This window comes from Aplysia californica, unplaced genomic scaffold (assembly GCF_000002075.1).
Source record: "Aplysia californica isolate F4 #8 unplaced genomic scaffold, AplCal3.0 scaffold00099, whole genome shotgun sequence".
Classification (NCBI taxonomy): domain Eukaryota; kingdom Metazoa; phylum Mollusca; class Gastropoda; order Aplysiida; family Aplysiidae; genus Aplysia; species Aplysia californica.
This window is the reverse complement of record NW_004797369.1, coordinates 852930-873111: the sequence shown is the minus strand read 5'-3', so window position 1 is coordinate 873111 and position 20182 is coordinate 852930. Positions and strand designations below refer to the sequence as shown.

Below are 20182 nucleotides of genomic sequence, written 5' to 3'. Positions count from 1 at the left end.
CCCCCCAAATAAACAATCAAAATCTAAAAAATAAAAAAACCGACAAGCCCAATCAGGTTGCCTAAAAGCAAAGTCCTTTACAGCATAAAACTATAGACTGAAACAATATTGGATAAGCGAAGAACAGTAAAAAGGGTTAAGAACAAGGAACGTAATTATTCCTGTCGTTGGCCTAAATTTTTGCTTCCTGTCGGTCAGCTACACGGCAAGTGTTTTCCCATACCATTCGTAGCAAGACCAACCATGAAAAAGAATTCCTACTCATCAAGGAGAAACAAAATTTCGCTTTTCTTTTTTGCCACTTTTCTCCTGGATTTTTAGAACCACTTTCAAAGAGATTTTTTTGAGGGGGGAGGTTAGGTTGGTTTTTTTAAAATGACGACAGAGAGAGAGGAAGAAGAAAAGTAATGCAAGACAAAATTCATAACGTGCCCATGGATAGGACTATATTGTCAAGGGCAGGGGTTGTAGGACAATTATAGTCTAAACAAAGGCGAGATGAAAGGTCTCGACAAGCTCATTGTTGTCAAGTGAGGAAAGAAAACCAGAGGGGGGATGGGGTGGGGGGTTTCTACTGGCTGATGGCTTCCCGCATTTTAAGTTTCAAACTTAATCCGATTTTTAGAAAAAATTCTCTCATTAACCTAGGCCACAGCCCAAGACGCAAAGGGCAAAGTGGTATCAACTGTTTTTCTTCTTAAAAAAAGGTGGAGGTTGGTTGGGGTTGTTGAAAGGCAAATAAATTTTCAAAAATTGTAATCAGGGATGTAACAAATGTAATTTCATAAAATTGGAGAAAAAAAGTAACTATTCCACTAAATTCATAATAAACTGTGATGAAGAGAAGTGTCAATGTGATGTCCAAAACTTTCAATTGATCTCTCCTAATCCTTTCAGCCCCTAAAGAGATATCTCCAGACAGGTACATGAAAGCAGAGGCGTAGAGTAGATAGAAACTCACCCCAATGAGCTCCAAGTCATACAGCAAAAATGCACTGCTGTCTTCGGTATCGACATATTCAGTGAGATCTTCTGCGAGTCTGAAAGGTGAAGAACATTAAAGTATAATCTTTCACCATCAGGCTAAAAAGATTAAGTATTACACAAAAAGAATACAGAGTTAAAGACAATATTTTTAAAATCTAAAAGTTTTTAAAAACTGGAGTGCAATTGCACTTTTGCGGGAACAATAACGCCTTAGTTGTTAAAAAGCACAAATCGGAAAACCCACACTTCATGCAAGTAAAGGTGTATTCCAACAATGCAAGACCTCCGAAATACTGGAGCAATGAAGTTCTGAGCTATAACTCAGGGTGTACATTTTGATTGTTGGAGTGATGAGAAGCTCATCAACACAACAGCCATTCGGAAAGGCGCAGAAGCAAGAAAGAAAGCCTAAAGGAAACATGGCACGGAAAGACAAGATATGGGAGCTATTAGTAGCACTCTCCTTAGTTTTAGTAAGAGTTTTACAGCACTTGCAACACAATAAGGTCTTATAAGTGCCGAAGATTACAGGTGTTACAAGAGAGTAACAAACACAAAAAAGGAGGCGAGACTAGGACGATAGATGTTTGATAGGAAAGAAGGAGCAAACCACACAAGAGCAACCACCAACCATCCACTAGTACTCTCCAACAGATGCTGTATATTTTTAATCACAGTAAGAAAAACCATCAAAAACAAAGAAAAGTAGATAGCCTATTCATAGCACTTTCCAACCTGTTGTTTATTTTCAACCACAAAAAGAAACAACAGAGAGAGAGAAAGAAAAGAAGTGGGAGTTGAGTTACCTGTGACTCATGAGATCGAGTATGGTGTGAGGGTTTGGGTACAGGGAGAGAGGGAGAACTTGCACCAGCACAGGCTCGTCGCCCGGGTTCTCCACAATAAAGTCTGATACCTGCGTAGAAGAAACAAACCAGATATTTAATATTAGTTTAATTTCAAAGGAACCTATTTTGATCATTTTTCATCAAATGAAAGAGCGCCCGGAAAAAGAGACCTGTTTTTAGCAATTCCCAGAAACTACTTATTTGCAATCGAAGTTGTCGTAAAGGAATGTACCCGAGCAGCCAACAGCTTACAGGCACAACGGTTCCGGCCACCAGCCATTGGGAGCGGTTGCTGGGGATAAGGGGTTAAGGGGGCAGACTGCTCCCACCCATTTTGAGAGGGTCAACCTGGGCTTAGAGGGTTACAACTAGGCCAGGGCAAGATCGACTCTGGGATCGATTCTTTTGAGTCCAAATGAGGACTCAAAGAATCGATCTTGTTCCCAGACTCTATGCTTCGAGTCCACCCAGGGTCGATGCCTCCCGTCTCCTTTTTTTTAGCCTGGTTCCTAGCCTAGACTCCGAGAATCGAGGCAAGAATCTAAATCTCTACCGCACTATTACAGTCGTGTCGTGGGATAGGCCTAGGGCTGTCCCACCCCACAGTCAAGTTTTTCGCTTCAAAACAGACACCGCACCTGGACAGGACTGATCCCGCGCATAAGGCGGCTTCTTTGATGTTGGCCTATGCGGAGTTAAAAATGCATTCCAAAAACTTCTTAAATATTGGCCAAATTTAAGAAATAATAAGATTTTTGTGATCAGCGACCCAAAATTACGCGGGGAACCCATTTTAACGCCCGATTACCAAGTTAAATTAATTTTTGTGAGTTTTGTTTACTTATGTCTTTTTTCCACTATTTGAATTTGGTGTGCACTAGGCCTTGATACATGTAGATTCAAAACTGTGTCTTCAACTTCAAGGTGGATGAATCGAGGTTGCATGTGCCTGTGCTCTGTTGCTTCGTATTAGAAAAAAGAGAAAGAGGAAACAGTATACGTCATACTGTCCCACCGATGTTGTAGCAATTCACAACTGCTCGGGACTCAATGCAACAAAAATGTCACTTCCCAATAATAGGTGCGGTACATTACACTCTAGTTCAAAGGTTTTCAACGTCAGACGGGTCTGTCCCGAGACGAACTTTCGTAGGCCTAGTGAGGTAGGGGCAAGAAACTGCCAGTCAGTCACTATCAATTGTCTCACGCAACCCCCCACCCCACCCTCCTCTATCTCTTCCTCTTCCCCGCTATGAGTGAATGCTAAACTAGGCCTAGGCCTACTTGTCGTGTCTACCGTGTAGCCCAGTACGAAACCACGCTGCACATAGGCTACTGCTACTTTGAATGTTGTTGCCCCACCCCCGCCCATCCCAAATTAAATAATTCACTTCCATTTTCTCTTTCTTTTGTCTTGAACATTGAACGCTTGCATTTGAATTTCACTGCACTTTTATCTTCACTGTACACGTATTCTTTTGTAAATCATATTGTGTGTTTTCAGTTGACATCAATGAGTCATCATGTCTGGACGTTGATCTTTAGCTTGGGACTTTTTTTTATAAGCAGGAAAACACATTACTGTTGTTTGTACGATTTGTAATAATGTTTTGACGTACAACAACACAACGTCGACAATAACAAAACATTTGTCATCAAAGCATGCTTTGACATATTCGGAAGCAAAGGGTGCAAGAGAGAAGGAGCCTGTGCCCCACGCATTGGCAAGAGTGATAGAAGGGAGGCAACACACACACACACACACACACACTTACACACACACCCACACCCAAACACACACACACACGATACACACACACAAATGCGTGAAAGCCAACTTGTCTTGGCAGGCGCGCAGGCTTAGCCAGCCACGTCTGTCAAACTCGAGACTCGAGGTCTCGATCTTAAGAGCTATTCTAAGCAGTGTTCAAGACTCGAGGTCTCGATCTTAAGAGCTATTTTTAGCAGTGTTCAAGTCATGGCCTCTAAACAGCCCACTTGAAGCAGCTTCCAAACTCGAATATCGGACTCGATTTCTCGATTCTTTTTCAGTTTTGGAATCGAGGCCTCGAGTCTTTTTGCCGTCGATCTTGCCCTGGCCTAGTTACAACATCCCACCATGACAACAGAGATACTCCATAAAAGTACTCCCCACATGGCCTTCTGTGTGCAACAAAAAATAAACAAACGAACACCCCCCCCCCCCCCAACTCTATGTTTTTTTTTTTTTGTAAAGTGTTTTACGGCGCTCGCAACTGCATAAGGTCATATGAGCGCGCGGGACACACCTAATGTTTTCAGCTGGTAGGAAATTTTGAATTTTGCCCGGGTGGCGGCCGAAGCCTACTCTTATCGATTTTAGACCACCAAGGGATCTTTAACGTGCACAACTTGCACACGGGCCCTCCGAGATTTTTCGCCCTTGTCCGAGAAGGCTAGGTGTAGATCTTTCCTACCAGAAGATCAGGGGTGTGGCTGAAAGACAGCAGTAAGAAGAAGCGAAGGAGAAGCAGTAGAAAGGCTGCAGAGAGAATCAGCAGCCCAGAGGAAGGGGCAAAGGAGGTGAGGGGTGGGGGCAGAAAGAGGAGACGAAAGCAGACGACAGAACATGGCTAGAGAGCAGGAAATGAGGTGAAAGGAGACAAATTTAGAGAAGAAAATTTTTCGGTCGCTACCTGGATTCGAACCCGGGACCTTTAGAATGAGAGGCCAACACCTTAACCTCTAGGCCACGAGAGACCCCCCCCCCCCCCCAACTCTCTCCTAACCACTACTCCACAAACACTGGTCTGATGATAGTGAGAATTAATTCACATCCAAATCTGTGTGTACTCACAGTCAAGTTTCCAATCTGAGTAAGAGGGTACTTGATGCGTGACTTTTTGATCAGCGACGGCCACTGGAGGTGAGCCTGTGCCGAGAATAAAAAACCTCGCACCTGGTTGGTATCCAACTCAATGGTAACGTTGGCTCTGAGGAGGGACAAAAAAAAATAAATGTAGTGCATCAGGGAGTTTATCTACTAAACAGTAAAAGTTGTATTCCATCCTCACAGTAATTTCCATAAAGAATTTGAATGGAAAGTAATATCAATATTATCATCTCACTCTACCGTTACCCGTGAGAGATGGATTGCAATTATATCCTGGTCCGAAGTATATATTTTCTATTATCAGTTCATAGTACTATATTTTCGACAGAAATGATTCTTTAATTCAATTATACATCTTTAACAACTGTGAGCTTATGATTACAAAAAGTAACAGAATCGCAGAAATATAGCTGTACTCTTTTCTTTTCAAAACTGATTATTGAAACACCTTTGGTATGTAAATTCATGGACTGTGACATTTAACATGTCAAAGTAAAAAAGTATTCTTCATTTTGAAATACGCAACATTCCCGATTTCCAGTTTGAAACATTTGACGCAATGCACCTTCCAGAAAAAAATACATTAAGCAGTGCAAATGTACTAAATTCCTTCCAGCCTAACAACAAAAAACAACATTGTAACCTCTTTCTTCAAGAACAAAGATTTTTTTTAACACAAAGAAATTTAACAATAGCACGGGTCTCTAATTTGGGACTCACATGTTCTGCTGCAAGCTCTCCAGTCGTTCCCACTTCTGTTGTAGTTTGGTATAGAGGTACTGGTCCGTGTCGGCCACATCTTTGTCTAAAGACATGCCCAACAGCCACTGGTGACCAGCTATGGAGGAGACAACAAGAGTAAAAATAAGCCATCACATGTTTTGCTTTAGTTTAAGCAAGAGTTTTACAGCACTTGCAACACAAATAGGTCATATAAGTACTGAAGATTAGAGAAATTATTAGACCAAAAAAATGTAAAGAAAAGTGGGAGGACAGATAAGGACACTAGATGTTTGCTAAGAAGGAACAAATCAGACCAGAGTGCCTGCCAACCACTAACACCATGATATGTTTGCATTAAAAACTTTTAACAGGTTTTTAATCAATGCAACATAAAAAACAAATAAAAATAGTCATTTTGAGATTTCACTGTAAAATTGATTTAAGCAAATATAGAGATTTACTGCCTGTGACATACAAAGTAAAAAGAACTTGACAGGTCTACTAAAGTACTAAAGAACAGAAATTAGATTCTACTAATTGTTTAGTAACATTAATTTACTTCCATATGACAGGCGAATCTCACAAGACAATATACACAGATAAACATGAGGCACTGAGCAAATGCCAATAATTAGCTTTAAGAATAAAAATTCTGAGCATTTCTAAACTAAGAAATTAAAGTTATCTTAAATTTCTTCAGCAAAAGTCGAGGACAAAAAAAATTAAAAAATTTGTTCATTAGGCAAGCTGTTCAAAAACCATATATGAATGAAACTACAACAGTCAGACATCAGGCCATGAAGTCTTAACAAAGGAACAGAAAAAAAAAATCTTGTCCTTAAAATAAAAGCAGTTTTATTTTAACATACCAGGGGACAAAGTCGGTAATCCAACATAGCAATCGTCTTTGCAATCTGATTTCGCATTGAAATAAATTTTGCCGACCTGTTTGACAGAGGATAAAAAACAAGCACAATATGAAGACAAAGTCATAATCATTTACCGTAGAAACTTACAAGAGGCATTTGAGAGATTGAAAACAAAAAAAGTAAAGAATGTCATTCTTGTACTGTAGGGCAATTTCCCATCATAATAAAAACAAACTATTTTTAAGCAATATTAAGATGCGTATGAACAATTTAAATATGAGCTTTCAACCACAGTTGCATGAACATAGATGAGGTAGCCTCTGGCCAAAATACCCCATCACCCCCCCCCCCCCCCCCCCCCCACCCCCTTTCATTAAAAGCATCTACCACATATTATAAGAGCACATTATCCTGTGGTACGTTTAAATTACTTTTTTATCTGCGGAAACTCCCTCATTTATACTGTAGGCACTACAAGCAATTAGCATTTGTAAGACACTTTCCAATCCAAAATACTTTTATGTAATAGGCTAGACTTTAAATTGCTCCCTGTGTAATTGATTGCAACGTATTCTTATATTATAAATAATAATAATAATAAATAGCATTTGTATAGCGCATATCCCCACTCAACAGCAGGCTCTATGCGCTTTACACTATATTATTACCCCAGCAGACCATAGAACACTCTGAAACATTCTCAGCTTTCCGGGAAGCATACAGTGGAAGCAGCTGATTAAGCGCTCAAACACTGACAAACTGACAACATCTTTCGCTGTCTATAGCCGGGTACCCATTTCCACCTGGGTGAAGTGAGGAAAATTCGTGTAAAGTGCCTTTCCCAAGGACACAACGTCGGGTCCCTGACGGGATTCGAACCCACGACCTTACGGTTGCGAGTCCGAGAGCCTAACCACTAGGCCACTGACGCCAAAAACCATAAAACCTCTAAAAAATCAACATAAACATAAAATCAATGCTCTGGAATCCCACAAACTTAAAAACACATGTTAACCAACCAAAAAAGAAAGGAAAAAAATATTCTTTACAAAATGTAAGACGGACAAAAATTTAAGCCAAAGGGCAACTTACAATGCTATGTTCATGAGGCTGCAATAGCACAGTGTTGCTATTCTGAGGTACAAAATAAAAGCGAGTATCTGCTGGCTGAAAGGTGACCTGGGTCACCTCCATGTAATCATCAAAAGTGCTGTGAATCTGGAGTACCTTGAACGGTACCCGACCCTGAGGAGAGCAAGGTAAAGAAGCACAGAGAAATTATATTCACCAAAGGCAATCAACAGCGAGATAAGACAATTAATGAAATTTAAAAAATTAAATATATATATTTTCATACATAATATAAGACATTTTCAGTTTTCAGCACACATTTTACACAATCCTGATTAAGCTTTCATCCTATTCATATCTTCAGTTACACTGTAAATCTCACATAAAACATTTAATTTATTTAATGTCAGAAATCACCAGAACTAAGGTAAAAGATTTTGTTCAAGTCTTGAGTAAACAGTAGCACACTGACACAAAAACAGCCATTTATTGCATGGAAAAAGGCAAGATAGAAAGGACAAAAAGAAGAACCTACAACTGGCATCTTCCAACCCAACACCCCCCTTCCCCCTCCAATAAAAAAATGGTTGATAACTTACCGGATAAACTTTTTCAAAGATAAACTTGTCTGGAATGGCATGGAGGCTGCCTTCGGCGGCCCGGAAAGTGATGGGTATAAAAAGATCCTGAAACTGCGTGAACATCCAAATATCTGCTACATATGCCCCTTCTTCTCCAGGTGCAACAATGCTTACATTGAACACTGCATAGTGATAAGGCTTGATATATAACTGGAAAGAAAAATAAAGTAAACAGACTCATCAGCCAGTTGTCAAAAATCAAACAACACAGACTGTCAGTTTTTTCTTCTTCTTGAAATTTATCGACAAACAGTGAGCAATAGGATACAAGTACAATCACAATCCCCCCCCCTCCCGAGTTAAACAAGCAAACTGATATGAAAACAGTCACTTTGCATTCCAAAAGACACAAGTCTGCCATTTTTCTTTCATTCTGACTTCATACAAAACAAAACATGAATGGCTAGTCTTAGAATACCACAGAAGTCAAAAGCACATTCAACAAAAAGCAAGACTAAAATGTATCATACCAGATGAACTTATCAACAGATAAATCAAAGACTATCTTAATTCCAAATTTTCAAATACAAATTCATTCAGAAATGCACTCACAGGGTCTGTGTTAATCTCTGACTGATTATGCTTGCGGGTGAGTGTGGTTCCATTCCCTTTCTCCATTCCTAAGATTTCCACTGAAGCCCATGTCATATTGGTTTCAAATCGAGCTACCACAATCTGGAAAATAGAAAATACTTGTAAAACCAGTATAATTTATATGTCACTCATCAGAAAATTATTGTGGGGGGAAAAAAATCAAATACACGAGGAAAAGTATAACAAACATTGTCACAAACAACATCAGCAAAAGGTCATAAAAAATTTTCTCCATCCCCATGCTCTCCACCATACTGAGTTACGGCAAGCAAAAAAGTAATTCTTAAAAAGAATTTAAAAAGACAAAAGACTACAATTTAAGTCAGTCAGAAAGTCATCATCAAACAATTAATTCTGTACAATTTAAACAAAGCAATAATCTCATAAAGCACATGCAAATTAATCAAAGCAAAATACTTTTCTAGATCAACCAAACTAAGAAAGAGGTCTACAAGATCCAGAAACCAAACACTGAGGCCTGTCACAATGAAAATAAATAATTACTATGTAGAGTTATATAGATATAAATATGATAACAATAAAGAAAGTGCTACTCACATCCACTGGATTATCATTGCGGATGGTGAATATCATGCTTCTGGTCTCCCCGACACCTAGTGTACCAAAATCCAACTGGCCTTCAAACTTTTCTGGTCGATGGTGTATAACCTTAATTCAAATAGATTATGAAATACCAATAAGATTTAGGTCAAATAAAAAGAAATACATCAACACATTTACTGTAGTTGATGAGCATTGTAATACCTATGCGCCCTTAAAATACTTGTAAACTACAACCAAAAGACAAGAGACAACTCGTGTGAGACAGAACAGCCTCTCTGTCACTTTTCTTCAGTTGGCTGCAATACAAAAGTTCTTCTAAAGCATTGATTTTCCTTCTCTATTAACCATATATGCACATCGGAGGAAGAATCACTGATATCTAGAAGTGACCATTTAAACTTTGTGCCAGGCACAATCAAAATACATTGACCATATCCCTCCCCCCCCAAAAAAAAATCCAAAGAAAATAACCAGACAAGAAACATTTATCAAAATCAGGAAAATTCATGAATTACATACAAAATATCTGTAATCTCTAGTAATCTTTTAATTTTCTAAGCAATCGCCTCTTACTTTCATGAGGCCGTTGTAAACTATGATGGGAATGCTGAAGGTGGAGGCATTGGTGCTCACTGTGAGCACCGTGCTGAAGTGGATCTGTGTGAGGTTTGGGTGGAACTTGAGCAGGAAGGCAGCCAGGCTCTGCTGGGGCTGCAGTATCACAGGCTTGCTAAAGTTCACGATCTGTACAGACAAAACAAGTACGGAAATAAGAAATTAGATAAGAGAATAATACTTAAGTTAGATTGCAAAGTGCACGGAGCTTGCGGTTGGGTCGGAATGGGCGCTTTACAAATGCTACTTATTAATTATTTACTATTAATTGTCCCAGTGGGAAATGTCATGTGAATCAGAGAACACCTCCTGATTATCTGATTTCAGCTTATCATTAATAATTGACTGTTGATGCTTTTAACACAACCTTTTCGGAATTTTTCATAAGATTTCGTCTCAGTTGGCTACCATGTTGTGGCAGCATTTAGTATGAATCAGCACAATAGTGGTCATATTTCAGATTTATGCAATAGTAATATTTTCAAATTCTTTCTTGAATGTTTTGTTCAATTCGGGGACTATGAGCCCCCTCCTGAAAATTACCAAAATTGTTTCTAACTGGGGGAGCGCAAAATATTTTTAAAACGGTCGCATCTGCTGTAACGGCTACCTGTCCAAGACAATCAACAGTACATAGGACCACTTCTTATTCCACCTCTTTCGCATTTGTAAAAATATATTGTAGGGACACTATCCGAGACTTCCACCTAAGACAATCACTTTTCTCCATGACAATGGGCGGCCGTCATGAACAATTCCAAATGTATTCTGAAAAAAGGGGGGCAACTTACAGTAAAGTACGAGGAGACCTCTGACGGTAAGCTGACATTGTAGATGACCACGGAGAAATTAAAGGTGTTGGTGAATGCCATGGGTCGAGTCACATTCCACAAAGCTTTGGCGCTGAAAAAGTGTGTGGTGTTCACATTGTATACCAGTGACCTGGAGGAAAAAAAGGAAGCAGAAGAGCAGTTTTAAAAAACATTCCACTGGATACGTGGCTATCATGCATTCTCCTCCACACAAAAAATATATGGTAACAGTAAAGTTTTGACCCCAATTCTTAAAATAAGTTAAAAGGGTCCTTTCTACTAAATGTTGCGGCAAACCACATGTGATTCTCAACAGATGGTCTAGGTTTACCGGTACCAAAATATCTTTTTTAAACAACCTTTGTAATGACAATCAACAAGAGAAAACTTTCAAACAAGGCTGGACAAAAATTACCCTGCGAGTTCCCCTTACCATAGAGAACAGTCAAAATTATTGCTTTTTTTCTTGTATTTCACAATTTCATTGTGTTCGGTGATAATTCCAGTACGTTTCCCTAGAGGGGAAAGCAGGGACATAAAGAGTTTTTTTTTTTTATCAGCTTTGCTTACAATTTTGCAAAGACAAGGGAAATATTACATCTGAAAGGGAACTTTGCAAGGGGGAGACCTGACACCAAATATTTTCAAAAACATTTCAGTTTTATACTCACCCATGAAGAACATTGGCTTGGTATGGAATGACCAATCTCTGAATGTTATTTTTTGTTTTTATCACTATTTTTCCTGACCACTGTTTTGACTGTAAAGCTTTCACCGCTGTGAAGAAAATAAACAAACAAAAGAGAATTAATTTGATTTGTCATTCTGGGAATAAAAGTTTTGCAGTAAAAAGATGTATAGATATAGTAAAGAAGAGCCCTCCATTATCTTTTAACATCGTGACAAACACAGCCTCAATAAAAATATTTCTGAAGACGTCAAAACTTTTTGTCACATTCATCGCCTCCTTTTTTTCTTCAACGGGACGATATGCAAACATAAAAATACCAAGTGAAACATTTTCAAATAACATTTTACATTTACATTAAACAAGCACAAACACTACCCTTGTTCATCATAAATTAACTCTATTACAATGTCGCCTTAACCCGACTTCTGCTTTCAATTTTATTAAAATTGACTTTGACCAAACAGTATGTGCTAAGACTCACCTCTGAATGTGATGTGGGCTACTGTGGTGGGCCTACTACCATCTGGCTGCAATTTGAATGGACGGAAATCCACACTCACAGCGTTGTTTGGAGGAGAAACATTTACACTCTGGGCAGGGAAGATGAAACAAAAAAGCTTATAGGGACTGAGAAATACGGAAATATTGACTACGTGTAGGTTAGTTTCAGGAAGGAGAAGAACACCTGACATGATTACAGTCATATAGTGTTGGGAAAGAGCAAGACAAAAGAGACGGAAACAAGAGTGGGCATAAAAAGAAGACCCTATCAGAATTGTCCTCTGAGTACTCTCACAAATAACAAATAATTTCCATATTTCAGTGGCCAAAAAAAAAAAAAAAAAAAAGCAAAAAAAACAAACTATAAAAATGGACACACAAATCTTCCACTTAAAAAAAAAAAGTTTAACGGTACATGCAACACAAATAGACCATATAAGTTCAGAAGATTAGAGGTGTTACTAGAAAGTGATAGTAACATAAAAATAAAAGAAAGAGAGATAAGGATAATAGATGTTTGATAGGACAAAAAAAGAGCAAATTACACCAGAGCACCTGCTAACCACCCACATTATTCTTTTCATCCACTTAACACACCAAAAGGGATGGATGGAAAAAATAATGTCTCACAACAATTAAGCAGGGCTGACATTGTGGGTCTCTCAGCAGGACACAACCGTTCACTAATTCAACTTTCCTGGGAGCACAAACAACTCAGCAATGGAAATACCCATCCAGCAGTGACACAGGACAGAACTATACTAATTCCTCAGAGGTAAGAAATATTCTCGCTACAAACTGTATTTGCTCAAACTTCCTCTATCAAATTTATCAAATTTTTTATTATTATTACTTTTTTAAATGTTTTTTTATGGTGGGACAAAAAAAGGCAAACTTCACAACACATCAACATAATACAAATCATTAGAAGAACTCACTGTTATGTGGATTGCTTTTGGCCCTGTGTTGATGAGATTGAGGCGTAAAGTTTTTGGTTCATCCAGGGTGCGTAAGATGCCAAAATCTAACAGTTCCACAGGAGAGTATATGCCTGGATCTAAAGAACAAGAATACAAAGCATTCAGCTTCATCTACAATGAACATGATACACAAATGCTCATAAACATTTTCCTTACATAAAAATAATCGTATAATGTCAGCGAACTGTCCAGAGGTACTAAGCCCAAAATGTTAAATTTTTCTTTTACTGCAGTTTCTTAATCTGCGGTACCAATTGCACATGTTCTGGAAATATTTTGTCAAAATTCAAATCCTACATGCTGAAATAGCAGGAAGCAAGAAAAGATACACACTGTCAGTATAATATTGTTAAAAGAATTAAACTGTTTTTTTTCTTCTTCCCTACAAAATTTTGCTTCCAGGACTTAAAAGAACTGAAGAGCTTGCCAACAGTATACAACAAAGAACTTTGACAAACGGGACAAGTCAGTATTGTTACAGAATTCCAAAAAAATACTGGGATACGACTTTCTAAAAAATTATTTGGGGAATTTTGTGTCTGTATAGAACATTCCATATTATTTTCCACCATGGCTAAGCCAAAAATATGAAAAGTTCAAATTCAAAGCATCTAAGAAAAATGTTTTCTCACATAATAGAATTAACAACTGTAAATGTTGTTTCCAGCAGCTCACACTGAAATAAAGCAACACAAAACAAATTTAACATCGCACAGTTCAAGTCAACAAGTGCAGGCACCCACCTGACGAAACTTCAATTTCAAACGGAAGAATGAGAAGTTCCGATGCCCCATCCCTCTGCTCCTCTTTGTTGGTCTTGATACGGATAAAGGCAGAATGGTTGCTCTCTACCCTGGCCACAAAACTGGCTTTCATGACAGCCTTGGTCTCAAATGGCTTTAACTCCTGTCATAAAAGGGAAAAGAAATGAAAAGGGATTAGTTTGAGCAATGACATTTCAAGCTTGGAAAAGACAGAAAAACTGATAATTATGTTCATAATCAAAAGGGGGAAAAAGAGTGGGACTTACACCAGTGGCTTCTTCAATTGAATAAGGGGAAGCATGGCAAGAAAAAAAGTAAGATGGATGGACAAAAACAGAAAAAAAAACCCACAGTTTATCTGGAGTAAAGAAAAGCACATCGACTCAGCAATGGTCATTTACTGCTGGGAAAAAGTAAGATTGTAAGAAGAAAGACAGAAACAACAGAAGGAGAGAAAACAAGGACCTACCAATAGTGCCCTTTAACCACTCGCACATTTAAGTAGTGAGTGCCTCCCAAGCAGCCACAACAAGGAGGGTAAATCAACTATATGCATACAAAGAAAACATGATAGTTACAAGGAAGTTTAGTTTAAGTAAGAGTTTTACGGCACTTGCAGCACAATAGGGTCATATAAGCGCTGAAGATTAGAGGTGTTACAAGGGAGTAACAAACACAAAAAAGAAGGAGGGGAGATAAAGGTGATAGGTGTTTGATAGAAAAGAAGAAGCAAACCACACCAGAGCACCCCCCAACTACCCACAGTTACAAGGAAGAGAAGCCATGAAAATTTAATATAATGAATAATAATGTCCACTCAAACACCATGTGCATATGCTCAAAACATTTACAAACATTCAGGACACAACACACAATTTGAGATATAGCCGATCAAATGACATAGCTCAAAATAAAGGATTCGACAGAACATTTTTGAAAAACAATTTGTTTTCCAGTCAACAATGTAAGCATGGCCTCAAATTACAGACACTACTCAAGACACCAATGGCTTCAAACTCACCCATAACTCTTGTGAAGCCTCTCTCTCACCAGATGGCAGCTCCAAGTGTAAATCTCCCTCACTCGCAAACATCTCCAGCACCTGAGACAAGAAACAAAGTACAATTTACAATACAACCGACCAGTTCACACAGTAACAGTGACACAGATAAAAAATATACAGAGAACTTTAAAAAAAAATATCTGCACCCCAATTGTATCATTAGTGGGTTGCTCCAGGCATGAAAGTAAAAAGCAAAGGAACATTTGTAAATAGCTTCCATCTGTACATACCTTCAGCAAAACTTAATTCTTTACTTTTATAGCTGAAAAGTCACCATAAGTTATGTTCTTATTTGCTCTATATCTATTCTTTTTTATAAGGAGGCAGTCGCCAAAACATTTTATCTCCCAGTTATGAACCTTTGACTGGAACAGTAGCAGCTCTTATTAAGAGTACTAGATCTAGTAAAAGTACCCATTCTACGAACAGAATAATAATGAAGAAGTATTAGGAAAGTTAAGAAGAGGGAAAAGACTTAAAAACAGGAAAGAAACAAAACATAAATATTTTTCTTTGAATTTATCCATGTAGCACCCCCTCTTGACTACCTCTAGGGGTAAGACTTCTTCCCCCTCTTTGAAGGCGTGGCATTTTAGCCTAAAGTTCTAGCTCAATCACTTTTTAAAAAAAGATTTAGGCCTACATGCCAATTGTTGCTTCCTAGAAGAACCTAATCTAGATTCTAGATCTAGCCTAGATATCGTAGGACTATAAAGACATAGGCCAATAATTGAAAGAAGGAGCCTAGGCCCATAGACAGATTTAAGTTTAGAAATTCACATTTTTAACAACCGACAGGCGTCATAGATGGCCTAGATTTCTAGATCTATTCACAGCAGGAAAAATCCACTTTCAAGAATACTTTCAGGATTCTTGATCACGATCTCGATTCACCGACAGCCTAGTTCTAGACTCTAGATCTATTCACAGCAGGAAAAAATCCATGTTCAATACTTTCATCATTCTTGATCTCGATCTAAGATTCACATTTAAATCTAGCCTAGTTCTAGATCTTAGAATCTATAATGCACAGCAAGAAAAATCCACTTTCAATATTCAATAGGTTATTGAAATATCACAGATCTAGATTCTACTTTCATTTCATGATTCTTCTTGATTTCGATTTCGATCTAGATTCTAGATCTCATCAAGACATTGTGCACAAAATACACTCATCCTTCGGCGTGCGCGCTAATTCCACTGGAGGAGAAATCTACTTTCAATACCTTCTTGTTCTCCCCCTCCTCTTCCTCTAATTCTTCCTGCTCCTCCTCCTTCTTCCTCTTCTTCTTCGTCTTCTTCCTCTTCTCCTTCTCCTCCTTCTGCTGTTCCTCCTCCTCCTCCTCCTTCTTCTCGAAACCGGGAATTCCTGTAAACCTACTTAATGTAACTGAACACAAAATATCCTTTGGGGCAGTCGGCACTCCGCAGTGAATATACAATGTCGAAGCAAAAGATGGCGATCACTACAAAAGGACTGAATTTAACTTAAAATGGGCTTTCTTCTTACACATTTGATCTTAATGAAAATACAATAGAGCAACACTACATTTCAAGTTATAGGCACTGGCAGTTTCATATTTTTTCATTCGGTAGTTTCTGAGAATATACTGTTCGCAAAATTTGGCCTTAGCTCCATAAGTAGAAAGATTTATCATGATGCTATCAGTAGTCATCTAGTGTCCAAGTTGTGACCTTCCTCTCCTTCAATAATCGGAAACAAACATTAGCGATCATGGTTTGCGACTCAAGTCTCTACTCAGACGCTCTAAAAAAAACCCCTACATTATCCTATTTTTTTTCCTGTAACCCTTCGACTCAAGTTCTTTTAGTAAGATATTTTTTAGTAGGATATTCTTTGTCAACTTCTGTCTCTTTCGTCTTCTAGTCTTGAAATGAGAGCAAGATGTTCAAAACCTTTATGTAGAATCAAATATTGTAAGAAACTGCAGTTAACTGTCAGACTTTTAAGTTTCAGTAAAAGTTCCATGTCACTAGCAACAAAATAAGGTCTTATAAGTGCCGAAGAATAGATGTGTTACAAGAGTGTAGCATACACAAAAAAGGAGGAGAGGTAAGGATGAAAGATGTGTAATAGGAAAGAAGGAGTAAACCACACCAGAGCACCCACTAACAACCCACTCTTCAGGACTGCTTTGACCAAACACAAAAACAAAACTTGACTAACCTGTAGGCTGGTGCTGTATGGATTATGCATCTGTATGACGGGTGTAAAGCTGCTATTGATGGGCACCCGTGCACCCAGGTAGGGTCGCAAACGATACGGATTCGGGATGCCAACCCCAAAAACCTAATGACAAGACAGAAAGAAGACAAAAATGTAAAATACAAAACATTGTACTTTTACTATTGGAAACTCCTAAATTCTAAAGGTGGGGTAATTAAAATTCTATTTTTGAGACTTATTCCATGGTAAAATAAATACTCAATAGTTCAAGGAACAAAAATTTCAATACTCCTTTCACAGAATGCTCTTACACAAATACTGCTCACTTACTTGAGTAAAGGGATGCACATCAACACAATAATGGTCATTTAGTGGAGGGAAAAGTAAGACAGACAAACAGACCGACAGAAATAACATGGGGAAAGAAAAGAAACTACCAGAAGCGCCCTCCATATACCCAGTAAACAATCATTGATTTGTGTGATCAGTGGTGAGTGCTGGCAAAAACAACTGTTTCTTTTGCCCATTTATTAAATAAGAGTTCAGTACCTTTAGAACAGATATTATTAAAAAAAGAATACAAAGAAATCTCAGTCTCAGGGAGAGGGGGGGGAAGCATGTGTAATGCACTCCACGTCAGCTGTAATCCAAACTGAAGTGTAAACAATCTGACACTTGAGAACATGACCCATGCTTTCTGAAGGGGCCTGTGAATGTGCAAGGCTGCACATATCACTTACATGAGGACTATAAAAGAAACCTCATTCCCCAAAAAAGAATGGAAGAGCTTATCAGTTAACAGAAAAAAATGAAAGAAAGAAAAAATATAATCTCATTAAAGAGTGAAAAGCAAGGAAGATCCTCCAGGGGAACAATTCCTTTACATTTTACTTTTGTAAGTGCACAGAGAAGAACATCCACTTTATAATATTGGCATTTGGAGCCAGAGTAAAAAGAACAGACAGACTAACAGATAAAATAGTCAGTTATGTTTAAGTAAGAGTTTCCCAGCAATAACAACACAAATAGGTCACCTATGATAAAAATGCCAGAGACTACAGGCGTTACTAAAGAATAACATACAAAGAAAAGAAGGAAGAGAGATAAGGACAAAAGATGTTTGATAGAAAAAGAGAAGCAAACAACACATGAGCACCCTACAACGACCCGCCAGAAAAAACAGGGGAACAGTAAAGATGTAGAGGCTACCACTGATATCTTCTAACCACAAACAAGGAAAAGCTCCAACATCCCCACAATATAAAATAATAAGGGAGATGCCCCCCCCCCCTAAAAAAAAATTAAAAAAAAACCCCCCACAAAAAACCACCTCAAGAATCTGAACCATGTTAAATAAAAAAGAGAAGGAAAATAAGGAGGAACGTTTTCAACAAAGGTCACATGACTCAATATCAAATCAAGGAACAAAATGAGAAGAGAGAAACTGACAGGTGAACACATGATGTCAAAGTATTTTACATATCTACAGCTATCAACATGTGAAAGATGGGTCACATTTACAGGATGGAGCTGAAAGCTGATAAAATTTTAAAATCAGTTAAGACCTATATTACAAAACATAAGATTGAAAAAAGTGTCTCCAATAATGCAAACAAAAGATGTCTTATTAACCCAAGACAGCAACTTCAATCTTCTTGGAACATACACTGACCACACTCTCTGTACATAATATAACATAACATAATGTTTTAAACAGTAATTTTCTCTCTCTCTGTAACAAGTAAATTTAATGACAGCAAGACAAGAGACATAGGCATCCTCCTCCCCACCCCTCACCCACAAAAGGGGTGAAAAAAAAAATCCCTTTCTCCCTGTCCAACCCAATCCGACAAACATCCACTAATGAAATGTGGTTGTTATCGATACTTAGAAAAACAACAACTTCCCTTTAGGCAAACCCCTATCTCAAAATCAAACTGAAAACTGACACATTTATTTCCCATATCCAGATTCTGTTCATCTGCCTCGTATCAGTTTCTGCACAATCTCTCCCAGCTAACAATGCCAGCATGGAATCACTCACCTGATATCGTATGGACCCTATGGAGGTATGAATGAATAATGTGTTTTCCACATTGCCCACCTGGCGGGCCAGAAAAACCACATCAAAACTGGTGTTTCCCCCAGGTGGGACAATCTGAGAAAAAAACAACAACAAACAAATGTATTCACAGTATAACAGGTTTGTATCTAATATTGATCTCAAAAGTTCAAAAGGAACATATAGACTTCTATAAATAATCTGCAAATGTAAATACATGTACATTGTGATAAAAAACGGCTTATAGTTAAGTTGTCTATTCCTATAAACGTCTGTATAACTTCATATTAACTTTTTTGGAAGCCTGCTCATTTTTTATACATACTGTGCTGAAGGCCCTAACCTTTACACCAAATAAACTTGAGAAGATAGGAAGAAAAGCTTGGTAAAAATAAACGAGTTCCTAGACCAAAACTGTTGATTTCAACACAACCAGAAAATGAACAAAGATTTAAGAAAGATCCTGTAGTAAACTGCGTCATAAAACATAGACAACAACCAATTATATCTCCCTCCCCCTCCATGTTTCTATAACCCCTATAGGCAAACGGTGTCACAGACAAAAATGAATCTTTCAAAGCTTTGACAGTGACACCTCTATGAGCCACAGTTCCCATAATGGATTAAAATAATGAGACACATGACACGTGTGAATCAATAAGTACACTATCTTTCAAAAAACAAACTTTAAAAAAACAAAACAAGTTAAGCTATCACTTATATTAAGTGATAGCTAAACTTGTTTTTTGAAAGATACTGTACTTCTAATAAGTTATTTCATCATGTAACTTATTTCTTTGTTTCAATCTTTTAAAAACCGATCCAATATAATGAATATTTTCTTGCTTTTATTAAACATTTAGAATTTGAATTTGGGAGAGACAAAAAATTTGTGAAACACAGGATTAGGACTCTGCAATAACATTTATTTTTCAAAATTTAAGGCTTAGTGCATCTGAACAAATGGCTGACAATAAACTATAAAACCTCAGTATAACGTAAATAGCTTTTTAAAAAAATCTATTTGGTTAAAACGTACCGGGGAGAAGATATTTTAAAATTTTCAGTCTGAAGGGAGTTTGATTTCTCGAAGTTTTGCTGTATTTCTTTTCAGGCTCTAAAGCTGTCTATCATTCTTCCCAAGACAAATCCACACATACAACAAACAAAAAAATCACCTCAAACAAACCATACTCACTTTGTCTTGAAAAAATGAGCAATGAAAATGAACTGTACTCCCAGATATGGATAAAAGATGCAGGCTATGTTTTGGATCATTGTTTTGAACTATGACCTTCTCCATACGCGGCATACCCACTGGCCTGAGGAGGGGGGGG

The 20182-nt window shown here is 37.9% G+C and overlaps 1 protein-coding gene across 2 annotated transcripts in view; it reads right to left on the bottom strand.

Moving 5' to 3' along the window:
* LOC101855009 (transmembrane protein 131) overlaps nt 1-20182 on the bottom strand; it is a 100895-nt gene that overhangs the window by 27431 nt on the left and 53282 nt on the right. For both annotated transcript variants that reach the window (XM_005095267.3, XM_005095268.3), the window contains exons 5-23: nt 20044-20167; nt 18828-18941; nt 16784-16906; nt 14554-14634; nt 13512-13674; nt 12727-12845; nt 11769-11877; nt 11268-11373; nt 10576-10726; nt 9743-9913; nt 9164-9274; nt 8564-8686; nt 7970-8161; nt 7392-7544; nt 6300-6375; nt 5428-5545; nt 4672-4807; nt 1794-1903; nt 962-1040 (exon numbers count right to left, since the gene is read on the bottom strand). In XM_005095267.3, the coding sequence (XP_005095324.1) occupies nt 962-1040; nt 1794-1903; nt 4672-4807; nt 5428-5545; nt 6300-6375; nt 7392-7544; nt 7970-8161; nt 8564-8686; nt 9164-9274; nt 9743-9913; nt 10576-10726; nt 11268-11373; nt 11769-11877; nt 12727-12845; nt 13512-13674; nt 14554-14634; nt 16784-16906; nt 18828-18941; nt 20044-20167 (2359 nt within the window). The remainder of the gene's footprint in view (nt 1-961; nt 1041-1793; nt 1904-4671; nt 4808-5427; nt 5546-6299; nt 6376-7391; nt 7545-7969; nt 8162-8563; nt 8687-9163; nt 9275-9742; nt 9914-10575; nt 10727-11267; nt 11374-11768; nt 11878-12726; nt 12846-13511; nt 13675-14553; nt 14635-16783; nt 16907-18827; nt 18942-20043; nt 20168-20182) is intronic.